We start from the raw sequence: 19,446 nt of genomic DNA on the forward strand, positions 1-19,446 counted from the left end.
CTTGGATTTATTTGATCAACGCCACTAATTAGCTCGTCTTTTATTTCTTAAGCGTTTATAAAAGTGGAATATTTTAATATTATTATTTTGAATTTTATTCGGCTTCCTCCAAGTGAAGGCTGCCTAGAAGACAAAGCTTACCAAAAAATTGTTGTTTTTTCGAGTAAATGGTAGGTACACAATTATAACGAAAAAAAAAATAATGGAGAAGGAAAAGAAAAAGAAATAACACAATTATAAATAATTGAAGACGACTAAACAAAAGATTATTCATTCCAGAAAAAAAAAAAAAACAAAAAACAAAATTTCCTAGTACGGTATCCATTTGCTATCAAGTGATTACAGTCGTCTATTAGCACTGGTTGCAAGACCCAACTTAAGTGAGCAGATCGCCATAGGAAAGAGATCAATCTATTTACGTGTAGAGATGGTTTCTTAGGATTCTTATAGATCCCTTCACTGCAGACAGAGATACTTCAGTGACAAGAGTTTGTCCTAGACCAAACTGCTTGCAAAATGCTGGAATCTTTTTGTGATAGTCCCTCTAGCCCCAATCCAATAACTTCGATCGACGTTAGATGATATTTTTCCTTATAATATGATATAGTGGGGTCGCATATGTCGCATTTTTCCTGTTTTCACATTTTTTCCTTAAATAGTACTATTTTAATTACTGTATGTATATTTATTTTTTATATTAAACTCCGCCTGTTATTACAGAGTACTCTTCCTCAACCACACAACAGTCCACAGCAGTGGTTCCCAAAGTGTGGGTCGCGATCCCCTGGTGGATCGTGAGAAGTGCTGAGGGGGTCGCGAGATGATTTACAAAATAAACAAAAAAAGGCGTTATTAACGTAAATTTATGTTCTATTTAGAAACATGAACAAGACTGAACATGAAAATAAAAATGTTCCGGTAGTTCTACAGCAAAAATAATCTATCAATGCGATAATGCGTCTGTTTTCCAGAAAGTAGGTTCTCAAATCTGAACTCTACATTCATATACTATTATAATTTTTGATTTCTCGCTTTTGTTTTTTGACAGTCATATACTAGAAACTTCTTTTGTGTAAATAGGAATTTGCGAATAGGCCTACTATCAAGAATTTAGTAGCTTCTTTCGCAAGGTCGATGTATTATTGCCTTCTTTTGACCCAAAACTGGTCTACACTCTGCGAAAAAAGTATAGTTTCAGCGTTCCATCAATTCATACATATTTCAATGAGTCTTTTCTTAACATATATTTTTTCTAATTAAACCCAGTTGAACTCAACTGTGTAAAAACGGATTCAGTATCCAATTCTGACAGTCACAGTAAGTTGTGTTGTGTTTTTTCCTATAAAATACGCACGAGAATTGTGCAGACTTAAGGCCCATTCACAATGAAAATTAAACATAACCGTAACATAAACACAGAAGTTTGCACCCCGGCTACCAAATGGGATCATTCACAATGATTCACATAAGCATTGACATAAACATTACCGTAAGACGTTAACATGAAAGTTTGCAAACATAATACAATCGTGGAGCGCTGAAGTATACGACAGAATATGAGGAAATGGCGTCGTTGTTATGTTTCCATGGTTACCAAGTATGTTTGCTGTTATGTTATGTTCCCATCGTGAATGATGGTTTGACTTCTTGATTTTACCGTAACGTTTACATTCTTAAGTTAACGCTTACGTTATGTTTAATTTTCATTGTGAATGAGCCTTTAATTGTAACTTATATCCACAAAAAAAAAAAAAAAATTCAGTACTTTTCGTATCACACGGTACACAGCAAAATTTTCCATGAGTTTTTTTAACGCACTGCAATGTATCAAATTTCTTTTTTGTCAAGTGATGTCGATCAGAAATAAAGTTTCCTTGTTAATCTGTCGATTTTATCTCTGGCTATTATTATGTTAACATCTTGGCCTTGCAGGCCAGTATTCAAAGTGGTTACATGTTCGAAAAATTTATCAGCAAGGTAGACTAGTCTAACAATCCAAAGAGAATTGTAAAGTAGGTTTGCATATTCCGATAGTTGGTGTTGCATTAGCAGTTGGGTGGTATTCGCTGGTTTTAATAAAATTGTAGTTATTTTCGATTATACAAGGATTAGTATTTCCCGAATGTGGTTATGTGCGGTCACTGGTCTATGCTCCTTTCTCCTCTGCCCGCAGCGCTGTGCCACGGCGAGCTGCAGGCCGCGCATGCGCGCAAGCGGGACTTCCCCTCGTTCCTGTCGCCGTGGCTGGGGCTGCTGGCCCACGTGGCGGCGCTCGCCGCCTGCTCGCGGGGGCTCAGCGCCACCATGGACTACATCAGCGGTGGGCGCGGGCTGCAGTGGGCGCGCGTGGGGCCTCTCCCCGCGCTGCTGGGGGGCTGCCTGCCGGACCTGCTGGCCCTGGGCATCGCCGCGGTGCCGTCGCTGCTGTTCATGCTGGGCCTCGAGCACTCGGCCGGCCTGCAGGCGCTGCTCAACGCCGGCCTGGCTGCCGCCGTGCTCTTCTTCGTGGGGGTGGGGGCGGCGCAGGCCGACACTGTCAACTGGGACGGCCACCACTTCCTGGCCGCGGGTTGCTCCGGGGTGAGTGTTATCCGGTGTCGCGTGACACGCTCCCCGCGCCACCGCGCTGAGTCCTCGGTCTCTGTTGCAGCTGTTGGCGGGTGCCGCAGTGTGTTCCTTCGGGTTCCTGGGCTTCGTGAGCCTCGCCACACAGGCTCGTGCGCAGACGCAGGGCCGCAGACTGGCGCTGGTCGCCGCGGCTGTGGTGCTCACCGTCCTGCTCCTGTCCTACTGTGCCGTCGCCGCCGTCGCCTCGCTCATGGTGCAGTTCCAGTAAGTGATCAGCATTCTATCCCGCCTACCTGCGCATAGCATGTTACATAAACAACATTTTATGCAGACTTGGGACTGCCAGATACTCGTAACTGATGCCGTGATATTATTAAAATTGTTGTTTCTTAAATTCAAGTGTAGGTCTAATCAGGAGAACTGTCGTCACCTTATTATATTTAAGACGAATTTGAACCATGAAACGAAGCATATTTCAAATATTCTGTTAGAGTTCCTTCCCCAGTCTTATATTCTTCATATTTGTTTATTACCTCCCCCTCTCTTTCTGTTCTGGATGAATGGTAGGTTCAGCAGCCCAGATCCTAGGAGGAAATATCTATCACACAACTGCTGTATCGCTTCGTTTCTGCTTTGCAGAATTATAGGTAGAGATATCCTACATATTCTATACACAGATTTTCTTATTAATGGCATGTTGTTATGTAATAAGCTGATGTTGATCCCATACTGCTTCTTGTTAGTTTGTTCAGTCGATAATGCACATCTTTTTCAGCTTTCCATTTAGCAACAATTCTTACAACTTCTAAAGAAATTTCCTGTCATGAAATGGGTTCATGATAGCGCTCTCCACACCACACTTACAATTTTCAAAAGTTTTGAGTCACTATACACTACTACACTGCATTTTCTGTTCATACATAGGAACTTTACCTTTCCATCTTTTAATTCAAATTGTTTACTTACTTTGAAATTGTCAACCACAATACAAACATTGCCCCTTTTTGTAGTCAGTAAGTGTTGTGTCCTGAGTCCTGAGACATTTGTTACTTTGTTTTTTTAAAATTCAATATAGTTCTACACTTCAAAAAAAAAAAAAGTCTGAAGAGTTATTTCACTTCCACGCTGTATAAATTTTTCATAGAATTTTTGTTTCTCTAGGAAATTATTCTTATCATTATTAGAGAGATATTATGAAATTAGATAATAAATCGGGCAAAACAAGGAAAGATATCCATATATGCAATTAAAGATGTCAAATAAAAATATATATGCATTTAAGGGAGAAAGCCCTCTAAATATGCATTTATGCAAAATAAAGTTGGCTTCATTGGAATGTTGTTGTTGTTGTTTTCTAATGCCAGGCGTTTGACAATAAAGTCATTTGACCTCTTGCACTCCAATATTTTTCAAAGATATTATCATGGCCAACCACTGAAGCACAGATTTTGAGGTGTTCCGAATCCATTTCTTGGTTTGAGTTGCACAATGGGCAGTTAGGGGACTGATATATTCCAATTCTATGCAGGTGTTTGGCCAAACAATCATGGCCTGTTGCCAATCTAAATGCAGCTACAGACGATTTTCGTGGTAAATCGGGAATTAACTGTGGATTTTGATGCAGAGAGTTCCATTTTTTCCCTTGAGATTGTGTTATCAAATTCTGTTTGTTGAAGTCTAAGTATATAGATTTAATAAATGTTTTCATAGAGTAATACGTAGATTTAGTAACAGATCTGTAAGTAGCAGTGCTGCCCTTCTTTGCTAAAGCATCCGCATTCTCGTTGCCCAGGATTCCACAATGGGATGGTATCCATTGGAATACAATTCTTTTATTGAGTGATATTAATTGAGAGAGCATTTTAGTTATTTCTGCTGTTTGAGATGAAGGTGCGTGTTTAGAGACTATTGATAGAATAGCTGCTTTGACAATATAACTGCATTCTTAAATTTCTTGATGTGGCATAGAAGATTCCTGAGACTCTCACTTATTGCAATGATTTCACCATCAAAACTTGTTCCATATCCAAGAGATCTATAAAGTGAGAAGAGACAGCACGTAACATCTGCACCTGCACCTTGTTCTCTGGAGATCAAGAATCCGTCGGTGTATAAATGAAGCCAGTTTTGTGGAGGGTACCTAATATTAATTGTCTCTAAAGACAATTGTTTTAGTATTTCAGCATTTACTTCTGATTTTAGTATTTCTTCTGTTAAATTTAGATTATATTGTATATTTAATAGAGTTAAAGGGTTTGGTTTAATTTGTAGGTTTTCTTTTAAATTCGGGATATTGATTTTCTGTTTTAATTCTTGAACATTGGATATGAAACTTTTTTGAGTTTTCAATCTACAGAGAGGACTGTATGAATGCCAATTGTTTCCTGGTAACCTAATAAGTTTTCATACTGAATCAGTGCTTTTTCTTCTATTGTCATTTTGATGCTGGAATGTAAAGACCAGAATCGGCCACTTTCTGAGTGTGTCAAGGCGTGCATCTGCTGTGCAGGAAGCTGCACTGGAGTCCGGTGCCGCTGCTGCGCGTGTTCGAGGTGCGCGACGTGGACTGGGCTCGCCTGGTCATGGCCTCCTTCAGCGTGCTCGGCCTGTCCCTCGCACTGGTCGAGGTGTGCGCGCCCCTGCATGCCCTGGTCGTGCTGCTGGGTGGCGAGGACTGGCGTGTGCTGCCGCGTGTCTTGGCACACGAGCACCCGTGCACCGGCACCCCCGTGCTGGCCATCGCAGCAGGTGCCGTGCCCGCTGGACTGCTCGCCTGCACGTGCCCCCTGTGGCTGCTCGTGCGCCTCATGTGCGTGAGCCCCCTCGCCGAACACGCCGTGTGCGCTGCCACGGTCATCATGCGTCGCTACCAGCCGTCTGCCACAGGTGATCATGTTACTTTGGTATTTACTTGGATTCTACTCTTTATATGCACAAAAAAAACAGTTCATTCTACTTACCCTCTACTTAAACTACTGATATTTTTCAGAAATGTGAATTTTTTAATCAGGTCTCCTCTGGATCCCAATTTTGCAGCAAATACCTGATAAGTTATGTTGAAGCTGGTTGAGATAACAAGCATGGCTCGAACTGTTTCTAAACTCATTCTGGATTTTTGGGATGTCCACAAAGAACTTTCTCCACAGAAGCATTACTTCCAAGAAGAAATAGCGATGGTTCTTCTTTTAACTAGAGATGAGCGATAGTCATTTACGATAATACTGTCGACTGTTGTTCCTACTATTGATAGTCCTATCGATAGTTATAATCAAAACTATCAACACTATCGATAGTCATTACAAACTGTTTTGTTAATTGGTCATAAACTGAATATGTATCTGAATTTATGTCTAAAAGCATATCATACTGAATTGAATCTGAATTATATACTAGTAACACACAATATTATAATCTGTCCTTAAAGCCCCAACATTGGCCATCATTCATTTAGTGTTTTGCCCAAGGGCAGATGTTTCACTGCAAACCCAGCATTCTCCAGTCTTTCCTATTTTCTGCCTTCCTCTTTGTCTCATATGATCCATATATGTTAATGTCGTCTATTCATCTGATATCTTCTTCTGCCCCGAACTTTTCTCCCGTTCACCATTCCTTCCAGTGCATCCTTCAGAAGGCAGTTTCTTCTCAGCCAGTGACCCAGCCAATTCATGTTTGCAGTTTTTCTTGGGAAAGGTAGCTTCCCGTTGCTTTCCACACACCACTCTCTTTTCCGCATCTTAAAAGATCCCAGGGGGCCCCAGCGTGGAGGTGAGGAGAGTGGATTTGACTAATTAGGCCCTCCAGACTGCACCAAGATTCACCGCAAGGATTAAATATCAGTTCTATCAGGGTTTTTGACTCGATCAAAGACTGGGAAATCCCAATTAGCCTTTGCCTCCCTGGCCATCATTATAATGTTTTTTTTTTTTAACATGTGACCAATTGATCTAAGAATAGTCTAACTTTCCCCTTAAAATAAGCATTTCCACTTTGTTGGGATGCAGATGGTTTCTCCTTTCGTTTTCAGTTTTGGATAACAGTCTTTCCGAGGCATTTGAAGGTCCCAGTGGATACAGATACTTTCTGACCAAATTACTTAGTTGTGGGTGAATGGTGTATGGCTAAAGGAACAGATAAGTGCAAACAAAATACTGGATTTACTTAGTTAAATAATAAGTGTGTGCCTCAAATTTGCGTAGTAGTTAAATAGGGATTTAATGTAAAAATTGTACTTGATAGTAAGGTAGGGTTTATAAATTATAATTGAGGACAACTGTCTTCCATAATTTTGTAAATTAATGGACGTCATGAAAACTGGTTCCAGCCAATCAGAAAGAGACAATCCAATGTCTCAACTCTCATTATAAATGAACTGGCCCTACTCTGCCATCTATGCGAGATATGTAGAACATTTTTATTCTACCTATGATTGAAAGTGAAGACTTGTGTGAGTCGTTCATTTACGATTCAAAAGAATACTTGGAATCATAGACTGGGATGAGTTCTGAACAAACCATGAATGAATCGTTACAAACAATTTGTAATATCATATTGAATCACTGAAAAGAACCATGTTGCCCAGCTCCAGTTTGAAACTCTTATAATATTATGAATGATTTTGCCATTTTTCGATACTATCGATAGTATTGGAAACAATTTGACCATCCATTCGATAGTTTGTCATAACTATCGATAGTACTATCGACTATCGCCCATCACTACATTCAACTTCTGAAGTTATGCACAGGGAATCATTTTTTTCAGAGAGAATTAAAAAAATATCACTTCATTTTGAGCAAAGAGTAGCATTTTCTTCATTCCAGTTTGGTATTTTCTCTGAAGTAGCGTATTCCTTCAAGCACTGAGATATTCAACAGGATTTTCATAATATTATTCATAAGAGGCATTGAGAATTACGTTGTGGAATAAGAACCACTTCTTTTAAAAATGTCAAAAGTTGCTTAATTGATAATGGACTAGATTTCTTTTCTTTCCTAGGTTCAGTTTTTCTGTTAATCTTGATAATCTTGAAGACTCGACTGCAGTTACGTCCTCACCTTCAGTTTTGATTATGACATCATGAAAAAGCAGAAAAGTTGTGCAAGAATCATTAATCCATGATAATTAATACTGACAGTCCGGGAATATCTGGGGACAAAAAACAAAATTTGGGAACTGTGGTTTTTCCAGGACTCTTTGAACACTGCTGATACATCGTTCAAAGAGCCCTTTTTCTAAGGCATCTCTCTAACTCCATTGGATAACTTTGTGAGCAGACAGCGTGACGCAGTACCAGCGCCTGGACTGCGCAGCTGAGGGGAGGCGCCACAAGCTGACAGTGCGCTGCCTCAAGTCGCAGTACTACACGAGTCTGTCCAGCCCCTGCTCAGTGACGTACATGGACCCCGAGGACATCAGCCTGGTGCAGGGTGGTGGCACAGTCGTCACGTCACTGTCTCATGGCTCCATGGCTTCCCTCAAGTCCATTGAGTCCATCATCATGGACATGTCTCTGGACGATGCCGAGGCATCTGATGACACCACATCCATGACCGATGCCGAGGCAGAAGACAGCAGCAGTAGCAGCACAGACATCGACGCGATTGTTGCGGAGTACAAGGAGCAGATTAGAGTGAGTGCACCAGAGCGATGCAGCTTCAGGCAGAATGCATGAGAGATTGAAATCCTTGCAATGTGCTTAGTTTGAGCTATTCGAAAGACTTTCTTTTGTTTGAATAATTTCAAAGAAAAATAGTTCCGGGGCTGGGTATCGATCCCGGGACCCTTCGCTTAGCGCGCGAACGCTCTTCCGACTGAGCTACCCCAGGAACTATACACGACGCCGTCACAATTTTTCCTTTGTATCCACACGACTCAAATGAGCTGACAAGACGCCAGAACTCAACTATGAGTGCACACAAATACTTGTGCGACTTAAATTGTGGCTTTCTGTTAACGTATCTCCAGTAACGAATGTATTATGCAAATCTGGCTTTCAGGTAGTAGCTCCCTGTAAAGCAGGTTTGAATAATTTCAAGGAAAAATTGTTCCGGGGCCGGGTATCGATCCCGGAACCCTTCGCTTAGCGCGCGAATGCTCTTCCGACTGAGCTACCCCAGGAACTATACACGACACCGTCACTTTCTTTTGTTTATTTCTCTAAGTATCTGCAAGCTTAACAGTTTTCCATTATTTTTGTTTTTACTAATCAGTTGCTGATAGCTTGACTGGTCTGCATGTGGCTCTAAGCACATTAAGCACTTCTGTTTACTAGTAACACTACAGCTGTGTGGACTTCTGTTTGCCAGTAACAGTACAACTGTGTGGACTTCTGTTTGCCAGTAACACCACAGCTGTGTAGACTTCTGTTTGCCAGTAACACTACAGCTGTGTGGACTTCTGTTTGCCAGTAACACCACAGCTGTGTAGACTTCTGTTTGCCAGTAACACTACAGCTGTGTAGACTTCTGTTTGCCAGTAACACCACAGCTGTGTGGACTTCTGTTTGCCAGTAACACCACAGCTGTGTAGACTTCTGTTTGCCAGTAACACCACAGCTGTGTGGACTTCTGTTTGCCAGTAACACCACAGCTGTGTGGACTTCTGTTTGCCAGTAACACCACAGCTGTGTGGACTTGTTTGCCAGTAACACCACAGCTGTGTGGACTTCTGTTTGCCAGTAACACCACAGCTGTGTGGACTTCTGTTTGCCAGTAACACCACAGCTGTGTGTACTTCTGTTTGCCAGTAACACCACAGCTGTGTGGACTTCTGTTTGCCAGTAACACCACAGCTGTGTGGACTTCTGTTTGCCAGTAACACCACAGCTGTGTGGACTTCTGTTTGCCAGTAACACCACAGCTGTGTGGACTTCTGTTTGCCAGTAACACCACAGCTGTGTGGACTTCTGTTTGCCAGTAACACCACAGCTGTGTGGACTTCTGTTTGCCAGTAACACCACAGCTGTGTAGACTTCTGTTTGCCAGTAACACCACAGCTCCTTCTGTTTGCCAGTAACACCACAGCTGTGTGGACTTCTGTTTGCCAGTAACACCACAGCTGTGTGGACTTCTGTTTGCCAGTAACACCACAGCTGTGTGGACTTCTGTTTGCCAGTAACAGTACAACTGTGTGTTGAACTACAGGTGGCAACAACGCAGCCCACGATCAGTGAGCCGAATCAGGCGACGGGGCGCCACGTGTGTCTGGCACTAGCTGGCGTTGTGGTGTGTGTGTCACTGGTGGGGGTAGCCACAGTGCTGCCGCCAGTGGCCAGCCTGTGGTGCGGCGGTCTGGGCCTGGTCGGCACACTTCTGCTCCTGGGGCTGATTGCGCGGCAGCCACAGAGCCCCCCAGACAGGGCTGGGGTGCCGCTGATGCCCTGGCTACCGGGTGCCACACTTGCAGCCAACGCCGTGCTCTGCACGCAGCTGCTCGCCACTGTCTGGCCCGCCGTCGCACTGTGGCTCGTGGTGGGCGCCGTCCTCTACTGGAGGAGGCAATGTCGCAGCCGTCCAGGTGCTGCAGGCCGCAGGGAGCGCATCCGCCTGCACGCACCACCCCGCCACTCCACCGTGTCCACCCTGATCCCCAGCCACCGCTGTCTGCCTGACGACCGTATGCGGCGCCTTACACAGGTCGACACCATCCTCATATCGAGGTGATGGTGCCAGGTGAGATTACGAGAAAGCCTTTGACATAGTTAAAGACAACAAAATATCACATCATCTGATCAGAAGTATACACACAATATAATGAAAATAAAAATGAATTCAATTATTATTTTTATTAATTTATACATTAACTAAATTGTTATACAATTGTTATGTTAGAGACAAACGTTTTAATAAAAGGAATTGAAATAATAATAATAATAATAATAATAATAATAATAATAATAATAATACTAATAATAATTTATTTATTTACTTATATTTAATGTGCTGTACAACAGCCAGAGGCCAATTACAGTTCAGCACAAACAATGTAACAAAAACATTATCAATAATTTACAATAAAAGTACAAAGAAATAATTAAATTAATGGCAATTAATTAAAATGATAATTACAAATGAAATAATGGAATCATGAATGAAGAATGGAATCATATAAAATAATATTACAAAGATATACAAGATTATAATACAACGACAATAATGACAATGAATGGACGGGATAAAATGGATGACTAAACTACATAGCATAATGAGCGAGAATAATATTAAAATACATATTTAAACAAAAGATATAAATGAAAACTGATATAAAACTTCAAAATATATACTACACATGAAATGGATCCAAGCTTGATCCATGCAAATTAGCATATTTAATACATCTGCAGACCGGAGAGAGAGATTTAGAATTTCTATTGTAAAACATTTTATGATATCTTAAACCCTTAGCAGGAATACGAAGGCTGATATTGCTTGGGAAAGATTCACAATCAATATCACCCTTAAGAACTTTACAAAAAAATAAATAATCAAGATCCTGACGTCTGGCAAATAAACTACAGCAATTAAAATATTTGCAGTTAATCTCATATTTATAATCATCAGAATTAGGTAAAAATCTATAAGAACAAAGGGAAATAAATTTTCTTTGAATATTCTCAATCTTAGCCGAGTCAGTGGAAGTAATAGAGTTCCATACAACAGATGCATATTCAAGCTTGGATCTGACCAATGTTTAGTATAAAATTAATAAACACATAGGAGTAGAAAAAGAATAAGTTATAGATCTAATTAGACCAAGCATTCTTAATGAATGGGTATAAATATATTGCACATGATCATGAAAATATAATTTAGAATCAAGTAAGACACCAAGATCTCTAATACAATCTGTCCTAGTAAGTATGACATTATTAAGAGTATAATTAAATTTTTGGGAGGTTATTTTACGTGTGAAAGAAATAGCAAAAGTTTTGGATTGATTAATTTTCATTCCGTTTTCAACAGTCCAAAGTGCAATTGAATTGATATCCTTTCGAAGAATTTGACAATCAGCCAAACTACTAATTTTGAGAAAGATAATAATAATAATAATAATAATAATAATAATAATAATAATAATTTTAAACAACGTTATTGTTCCTTCACTCCATTTCATACAGAAACCCAATGGTTCTTTTCTTCATATTCTTTTGCAGCTCACACCTTCAGAGCTAATGAACTGTATTGCTTTAAAATTATTTTAAAATTGCCCTTTTTTTTCTTTTCTATCTCAAAAATGAAGTTTTTTTTTTTCCGCAGAAACAGCCAATTTAGCCTGCATTAATAAGTCGAAACCGCGTCTCTTTCTCAGATTTCGTGTTTATCGCTAATAAGAAGCAAACCTGGTCCTAGCTATAATTAATGATGTTAAATAATTTAGATTTTGGCATACCGTAGCTCTTGTCTCGTTATTTCATTACTCCTTTCCTTTATCATCTTACAAATTATATTTAGATTCATTGCCTTGATTTCTTTCCATAACATTTAGTACCTAATCTACTTACAATCTTTTCTGGTTCTGTTAACATGTTGCATCTAAAGCCTGTAGAAATTGCACACGTCTTTTCTCAATAGTTTTATCATTCCCAGACATAATATGATCTAATATTTGATTTTTCTCAATAGCATAGTACCCATGACATTACCTATACTCATACTTCCTACCTACCCTACAGTAGCTAGGTTTGAAGCATTCGAAGGGGTATATTAAATATTTCTTACAAAATTTGGCTCTAATTCTGTCAATCAGATGTCTAGGTAACCCAAAGTTCTATATTGTACGATATGGTTTTATCAATAATATTCTCCGTTTCCTGGAGGAAAAAGGATGTATCTTTCAGTTGAAGAACTCATAAATATTCCTAGGAAATGAATGAGTTTTCAGTATAGACCCTATTTATAAAAAAACGTGATTCTGCACAAAATTTCCCCAGAAGGAAATCCTGCATACGCCACTGCTTGATGAAAGTCTAGCTTATGCAAGGCTGTAGAATAAAAGGTGATTAATTGTTAGAGTGGTCACGTGACGTGATGATTGTGAGGCTGAAGGAATGTACCAGTCATAATTGTTTCATTTGGGAAATTGCCTCTGTCCCAGCATGCTTAGCGCCTTCACCCTCTGGGATAGATTCTAGTAACGTGTTATGGTTTTGCAGATGTCCACAGATCGTCTTCTGTAGGGGCTCTCTGCAGAGTGGGAACCCCTGTGTGGCCGCTGCCGACATGAGAAGAAACTGCAGAAGTGAAGGTGTGTGAGAGCGTGGAGGTGAGGAACTATCCCACGCTGTAGTGCACAGGTGTGGGAGAGAACCTTCATTCCCAGACTGCGGCAGGTGTTGGCCCACAAACCACTAGTTGCTGCTGCTGTTTGATACAGACTGCATTGATTTCAAGTTCTGCCTGACAAAGCACTAGATTAGGGATGCCCAGCTTTTGAGTCAGAAGGCACATCAGTCAAACTGCAGGGCAGTAGTGGTGTTTTCGTTCCTAGAATTAAGAAATTGCAGGGATACTTCGGAAAGAAGCTACTGTCACTTACACTGACGGCATTTCTCAGATACAGAAGTAATGTAATGAGTTTTATCCATAATGAATGACTAGAACATACAGAGCCTTGTGCAGACTTCGCTTTCCTTACAGACCGAGCAGTTTAAAATATCTGAACAAAACAATATTCAGGATACATAGGAGATCACAATGTATATCACTTCAGTAATAATCAACGAGAATCGTGTTGTAGAAATACTGCTAGCAGTTCCAACCAGATAATTATTCAACTAACCCGAAATGTCAGAACATTTTTCTGTTTTGATAACTGATCTAAAAAAAATAGTTGTTTATTCAGCTGTTCTGTTTGTGCCCATGTTCAATTTCATTATTGCTTACACATGTGTGGACATCAATCAGTCTATCCCAATGGAAGCACCTGTTGGAGATATAAAGAGCTACCAGGATCGGTTTTGTCAACAAAGAAGATATGAAAAAGATAATCTACCTGTTGGATCAGTTACAAAGAGCTACCAGGAACAACTTCATTGTTAAGGAAGACGGAAAAGGAGAACCAACCTGTTGGATTCGTTATCAAGAGCTACCAGGATCGATTTCATTGTCAGGGAAGTCAGGCAAAAGGGAACCTACCTGTTGGATTCGTTATCAGGAGATACCAGGATCGATTTCATTGTCAGGGAAGTCAGGCAAAGGGGAACCTACCTGTTGGATTCGTTATCAAGAGCTACCAGGATCAGCTCCATTGTCAGAGAAGACAGAGAAAGGGAGTACCTACCTGTTGGATTCGTTATCAAGAGCTACCGGGATCAGCTTCATTGTCAGAGAAGACAGAGAAAGGGAGTACCTACCTGTTGGATTCGTTATCAAGAGCTACCGGGATCAGCTTCATTGTCAGAGAAGACAGAGAAAGATTCATTGTCAGAGAAGACAGAGAAAGGGAGTACCTACCTGTTGGATTCGTTATCAAGAGCTACCAGGGTCAGCTTCATTGTCAGAGAAGACAGAGAAAGATTCATTGTCAGAGAAGACAGAGAAAGGGAGTACCTACCTGTTGGATTCGTTATCAAGAGCTACCAGCATCAGCTTCATTGTCAGAGAAGACAGAGAAAGATTCATTGTCAGAGAAGACAGAGAAAGGGAGTACCTACCTGTTGGATTCGTTATCAAGAGCTACCAGGATCAGCTCCATTGTCAGAGAAGACAGAGAAAGGGAGTACCTACCTGTTGGATTCGTTATCAAGAGTTACCAGGGTCAGCTTCATTGTCAGAGAAGACAGAGAAAGGGAGTACCTACCTGTTGGATTCGTTATCAAGAGCTACCAGGGTCAGCTTCATTGTCAGACAAAGGGGAAATGTTTTACCTAGAACTATTCGCCAGGACTGGAGGTTCCGCCTTCACTGTTGGTATTGGTTGTCCCTTCTCTTCGTGTGCAGATGACAGTCCTAATGCCACTGATAAGGAAATCTGAATTCTTCCATAGGATTGAACTCTTGCAATCATTTCTTACTCTAAATTAAATAAGATGCTGAACGCAATGCAGTGCTCGCAGCAGCAGCTAGTGGTGGTGTTCTCTGTATGTGTTCACGTCTCTCAAGAGCCTCGCAGTGGGCGTGGTCAGCAGTCCAGGGCGGGTCGCAACACAGCGACTCAATCACTCAACATAATGGAAAAATATTTTATCCATGACCATAACGAAAAACATGCCTTTACTAAATACTTTTGCTTTTGTAAAGTAGGCTTTTATTCAACATTACTTTATTTCACTAGTGAGATAAAGACTTTACCTCACAGTTTGAACTTTATCTCACAGTTCATTAGTATTTTCCTAGTACCCGGGCACACACGTATACTTTTCCATTCAACTATTACTCAAGAAGTTAATATATTAGTTACTAGATGTCACTACCTCTACTTCTTTGTTACCATTTCTTAAATATACATACACTCAATCTCCTCCTCTTTTCTCTATCTGCTACGTCGTAATTTGTACATTACATCCATATCTAATATGCATCTTTTTTAAATTTTGTAATAATTTACCTTTTGGGATGCGAGGAGACTTGAACCTGCGAAGTTGGGTTTATAGGATTTTAAAACAACACGCGTTAGCCAACTGAGCTAAACAGACACGATAATTAAGTTTTAATATTCCTCTTAAGTTTACAGAAGTAAAATGTGAAATTATTTTAATCACATTAGTCCCGTGAACACTTCTAAATAATCCCTGAAACTTCAAAAAGACGAAAATACACGTTTAAAGTGAAAAAATATATATTAAAATTATATAATTAATTATAATTTGTTATTTATCCAACGCCTTAGATACAATTCTTTACTAATCATGGCCTCTTACATCATGACCTACCTAGTACACGTATTGATTCTAAAACCCATGCCATGGTATGTGATAACATGAGGACTTATTTTCAACATATTTTCTTTTATAAAACAGAATTTTTCGTTATGGTCATGGATAAAATTACGTATGGTACTGGTGAGCGTGATCTTTATTGCACTCGTGTAATTTAAGCACGAGGCTCACGCCTCGTGCTTAAATCTTTCCACTCGTGCAATAAAGATGCACTTACCTCACAAGTACCATAAATAACTATTATTTACTCCAGGTTCGTTACCTCCTTTTCTTGTTCCTTGGGTCAGTTCTTCTTTCAGGCTACACTGGAGCCACTCTGGAAACTGATCTTACTTAGAACTCCGTCATTTGCAAAGCATTCCAGATTACACTTAAAAGGGGAGGATGCGTGATATTTATGTAAATATAGGCCGACAGAATAGATTACAGATAGGGCTTAAATTGGAAAACAAAAGCAACCAGTAATCATCTAACACTTCAATTATTTTCCATTTGAGCTCTTGAGGGTGAGATTCTGTTTCAATTTTGTTTCGTGGGAGTTGGAATCATCTGCTAGGATTCAGTCAAATTAATGAGCACTTCCGATTGAGTTCCATCATTGAGCTGAAGGCTCCTCCACACCCCGCTGTGGCTATTGCTGCAGCTAGGAATATCTTCAGCCAGTTCATTTCTAGCCGTCCAGTTTGGCATAAGCAGCAAGGGACATTAAATTGTTCTTCTTATATATAATTGCAATAAATTCTTGCCTAAACCATTTAAATTAATATTATGTTTTGAAATATTTTATAGAATACAGAAAATGAGTACTGGCAGTGATGCGAATCATTTTGAAAAAGCCGGAAACTTCTGGTACTACATGAACAGATTATATAAACTACAGTTAGGGTACACATATAAATGGTCGACTATTTCTTTTTCTTAAAGTTTTTTTAAGGATTCTTGCCTAAGCATCAGTTTCAATTGACCTGCTAACAACTAGAGTGATGAATTTCTTCACTCCTTCAAATTTGTCTTTCATAGTTATTTTATTTCATTTTGCAGTAGCTGAAATGATGGTTGGGGTAAGAGGCATTATGAATATTTGTGTCTTGTGGCATTGATTTATTTCTATGTAACAACGCTATTATTATTATTATTATTTTTATATTATTATTACTATTATTATTATTATTTATTATATTATTGTTATTATTATTATTATTTATTATATTATTGTTATTATTATTATTATTATTATTATTATTATTATTATTATTATTATTATTATTATTATGTACCGGTATAAGATCAGTTATGCCTGTCAAGTCCAATTGTATTATTGGTTTCTCCACCAAACAAAACAGGAAACTGATTTCTTTTGTTTATCCACAGTTAGTAATATGTCGGTAACGCTGTGTTTCGAGTGTCGTTTCATCATTCTCGTGCGCTTCGAGTCTTGCTCATCATTCTCTAAATAGTATTTGGTCGGCGTGGAAAGATTTCGTAACTTTGAATAACATACATCATTGAAATAAATAACATTATAAATGTTTAAATGAGACAAAAACACAAAACAGAAAGGTATCTTAGTTATCAAAACGTTCTGGTTCTATTATCAGATATTACCCATGGTTATATAAATAGAAAAAAAAAACAATTCTCAAATAAATTTACATTTCTAAGGAACATAAAACATAACATTAATATCTTTTTACTTGAGATTGCACACTTGATCTCAAACATATGAAAAGAAAATTCCTAGCCTTTTAATAAGGGCCTAGTAATTAAATAAAGACTGGGGAACGGATTATTATACGCTGAAAGGTAGAGATGATGTTTCAAATAGGCTACTTGATTGTTTATACATATATAAGTTACCAAAGTAGATAAAAATTCAGTTGGGTATAAACAACTGTGCAATTCAAGGCTGCTTGATGTTCGGGACTTCGGGAGTGATTAATCTCGACGTCTCAAAACACTCACAAGCAATCTTTACATCAACAACGCGATGTATAGAACATTGTTGTGCGGGTTTTCGGCTTTGTGGGCGCTGTTAGTCTTGCTTTCTCGATCGTTGTTCATCTCTTAATATTTACGACCAGCCACTACATGGTCCGCAACGTGGTCTTTTGTTAAGTACATGTATACACGCTTTAACATCTGTTGTCATGTCGCGTGTGTAGGATATTTGGGTATATCGGTAGACCATTTTTACTACTGTTGTTTTCCCCTTTCTACCGTCTTGTGTTATAGATGGCTTGTGTTCATATAATTGATTTTAGATTTTGATTAACGTTTATAATATTGGAGACTGAGGGTGTGAAGAATCATGGTACAGTGAAACCTCTCCTTATGGACACCCCCAAGATACGGACACTCCTCATATACGGACAGATTTTTATGTCCCAACTGAAATAATGATAAATTTAACTCTAGTTTACGGACACGGACAGCTGTTTCACAGTCCTAAAGCTTGCTTTACCTCCTGACTGCGGACAGAACTTGGATTTCAAGACCTAATGTGTTGCAAAAATGGAAAATTTAGTTTTGAGAACTGTACAGAAATTCCTTAACATGAAAGAAGACAATAAGGGTCTCGTAGGCTACCACTAGCCCAGCCGGCTACCCCTTTGTTAGCTAGAAGCTGGTGGATAAACGAAGTCATAAAATTTAACCTGTCTGATAGTTCAAAAATTTCCGCGATCGTGAAATTGTATTCGACACATGATGGGGTTGGTAGGATTATTCTCTTCACTTCAATCAGTTGTTCTGTTTCGAGAGACATGGCACCTGAACGTAAAGGTTAAGTTGAAAATTGTAAATTACAGTACTGCATAACTGTTGACCTAGAATAAAATTGCACGGCACAGTACTGTATTTTCCTTTTTCGCCCTCGTCTACTGTAGTTGAAAGTTGCAAAGAATTTGCTGCAGTACAGTTTACTGTATTTAGAATTAAACTACAGCGTGAAGGGATACATAATACATACTGTATTATAAATTTACTGTTAGATTAGGGAGCCACCCTCCCAATAAAGGACACCTCCCAGATACGGACAGATTGTTACGTCCCTTCGATGTCCGTAAATGAGAGGTTTCACTGTATGTAAATTTCCAACCCAGCATTTGCCTTTGTGACTGAGGAAAGAATGAAAAACTCCAGTCAGATTAGCTGGCCATGAGGTTTGAACTCGTTACCTCCCAAATGCGAATCTCATATGTTACCGTCTGAGCCAACTAGTGTAAATGAGTTAAGAAGGCGTGACTAATCCCCCGCCAGGGGTTTGTCACGTGGGACATTGCCACCCCATGCTAGCACGTTCAGAATGCATTTTGGTCTTTTCTGTCTATCTAATACTGGATTGATTTGTCAGTTGCCCACCCCTGGACATTTCTTATGTTGTTCCTGATGATGCTGATGTTGTTTGCTCGCCCTGCACTACTCTATGTTGTGTGGTTAGACGCTACTAGAAAGGCTTCAGAATTGTTGGTTGGCAAGACTATTTATCCTGCAAATACACGTCGCGAATAGCAACACCAAGTTATTACGTCATATTGATACTGTAGCACCTGCCATGTATCCTAGAGCTTCACCTCTTGCGTCACTTTCCCCGGAGCTCGACTGATCGAGCGGTGCGTTTGCTTGTTACGATGTCTTCCTGGTTGTATTTATAATATTCTATTTTATTGTTAAAAAGGAACAAAAAAAGAGTTGTATTTTGGCATTCATAAAAGCACTTGGATATTGGTTTAACTGTATGTGTGAGCCTTGCCCTGCCCGTCACACTCCCTGTCCGTGTATTAACAGCTCTGCAGTTTACTTTCAGAAGTTGTCATCTTGCTGTTCGCATTCAGATAACTCTCTTCTGCGTTTACATATTGGTTAATGTTGTCTATATACATTATTTTAATGTACCGAAGTACATATGATATTTCCATGTAGATATTCTGCGTCATCATACGATGAAAGAGTAATGGAACGGAGAAAAATTCTCTCCGGCGCCGGGATTTGAACCCGGGTTTTCA

At 39.6% G+C, this 19,446-nt stretch overlaps 1 protein-coding gene across 1 annotated transcript in view; it reads left to right on the plus strand.

Annotated features, from left to right (window-relative positions):
- LOC138702147 (probable cationic amino acid transporter) overlaps positions 1-19,174 on the plus strand; it is a 41,405-nt gene extending 22,231 nt beyond the window's left edge. Inside the window, exons 3-8 of the mRNA XM_069829754.1 lie at positions 2,174-2,580; positions 2,651-2,832; positions 5,078-5,454; positions 7,842-8,197; positions 9,711-10,238; positions 12,719-19,174. Coding sequence (XP_069685855.1) covers positions 2,174-2,580; positions 2,651-2,832; positions 5,078-5,454; positions 7,842-8,197; positions 9,711-10,229 — 1,841 coding nt within the window. The 3' untranslated portion in view covers positions 10,230-10,238; positions 12,719-19,174. The remainder of the gene's footprint in view (positions 1-2,173; positions 2,581-2,650; positions 2,833-5,077; positions 5,455-7,841; positions 8,198-9,710; positions 10,239-12,718) is intronic.
- Positions 19,175-19,446: the final 272 nt, after the last annotated feature.

Source organism: Periplaneta americana, chromosome 6, assembly GCF_040183065.1.
Source record: "Periplaneta americana isolate PAMFEO1 chromosome 6, P.americana_PAMFEO1_priV1, whole genome shotgun sequence".
NCBI classification, from domain to species: domain Eukaryota; kingdom Metazoa; phylum Arthropoda; class Insecta; order Blattodea; family Blattidae; genus Periplaneta; species Periplaneta americana.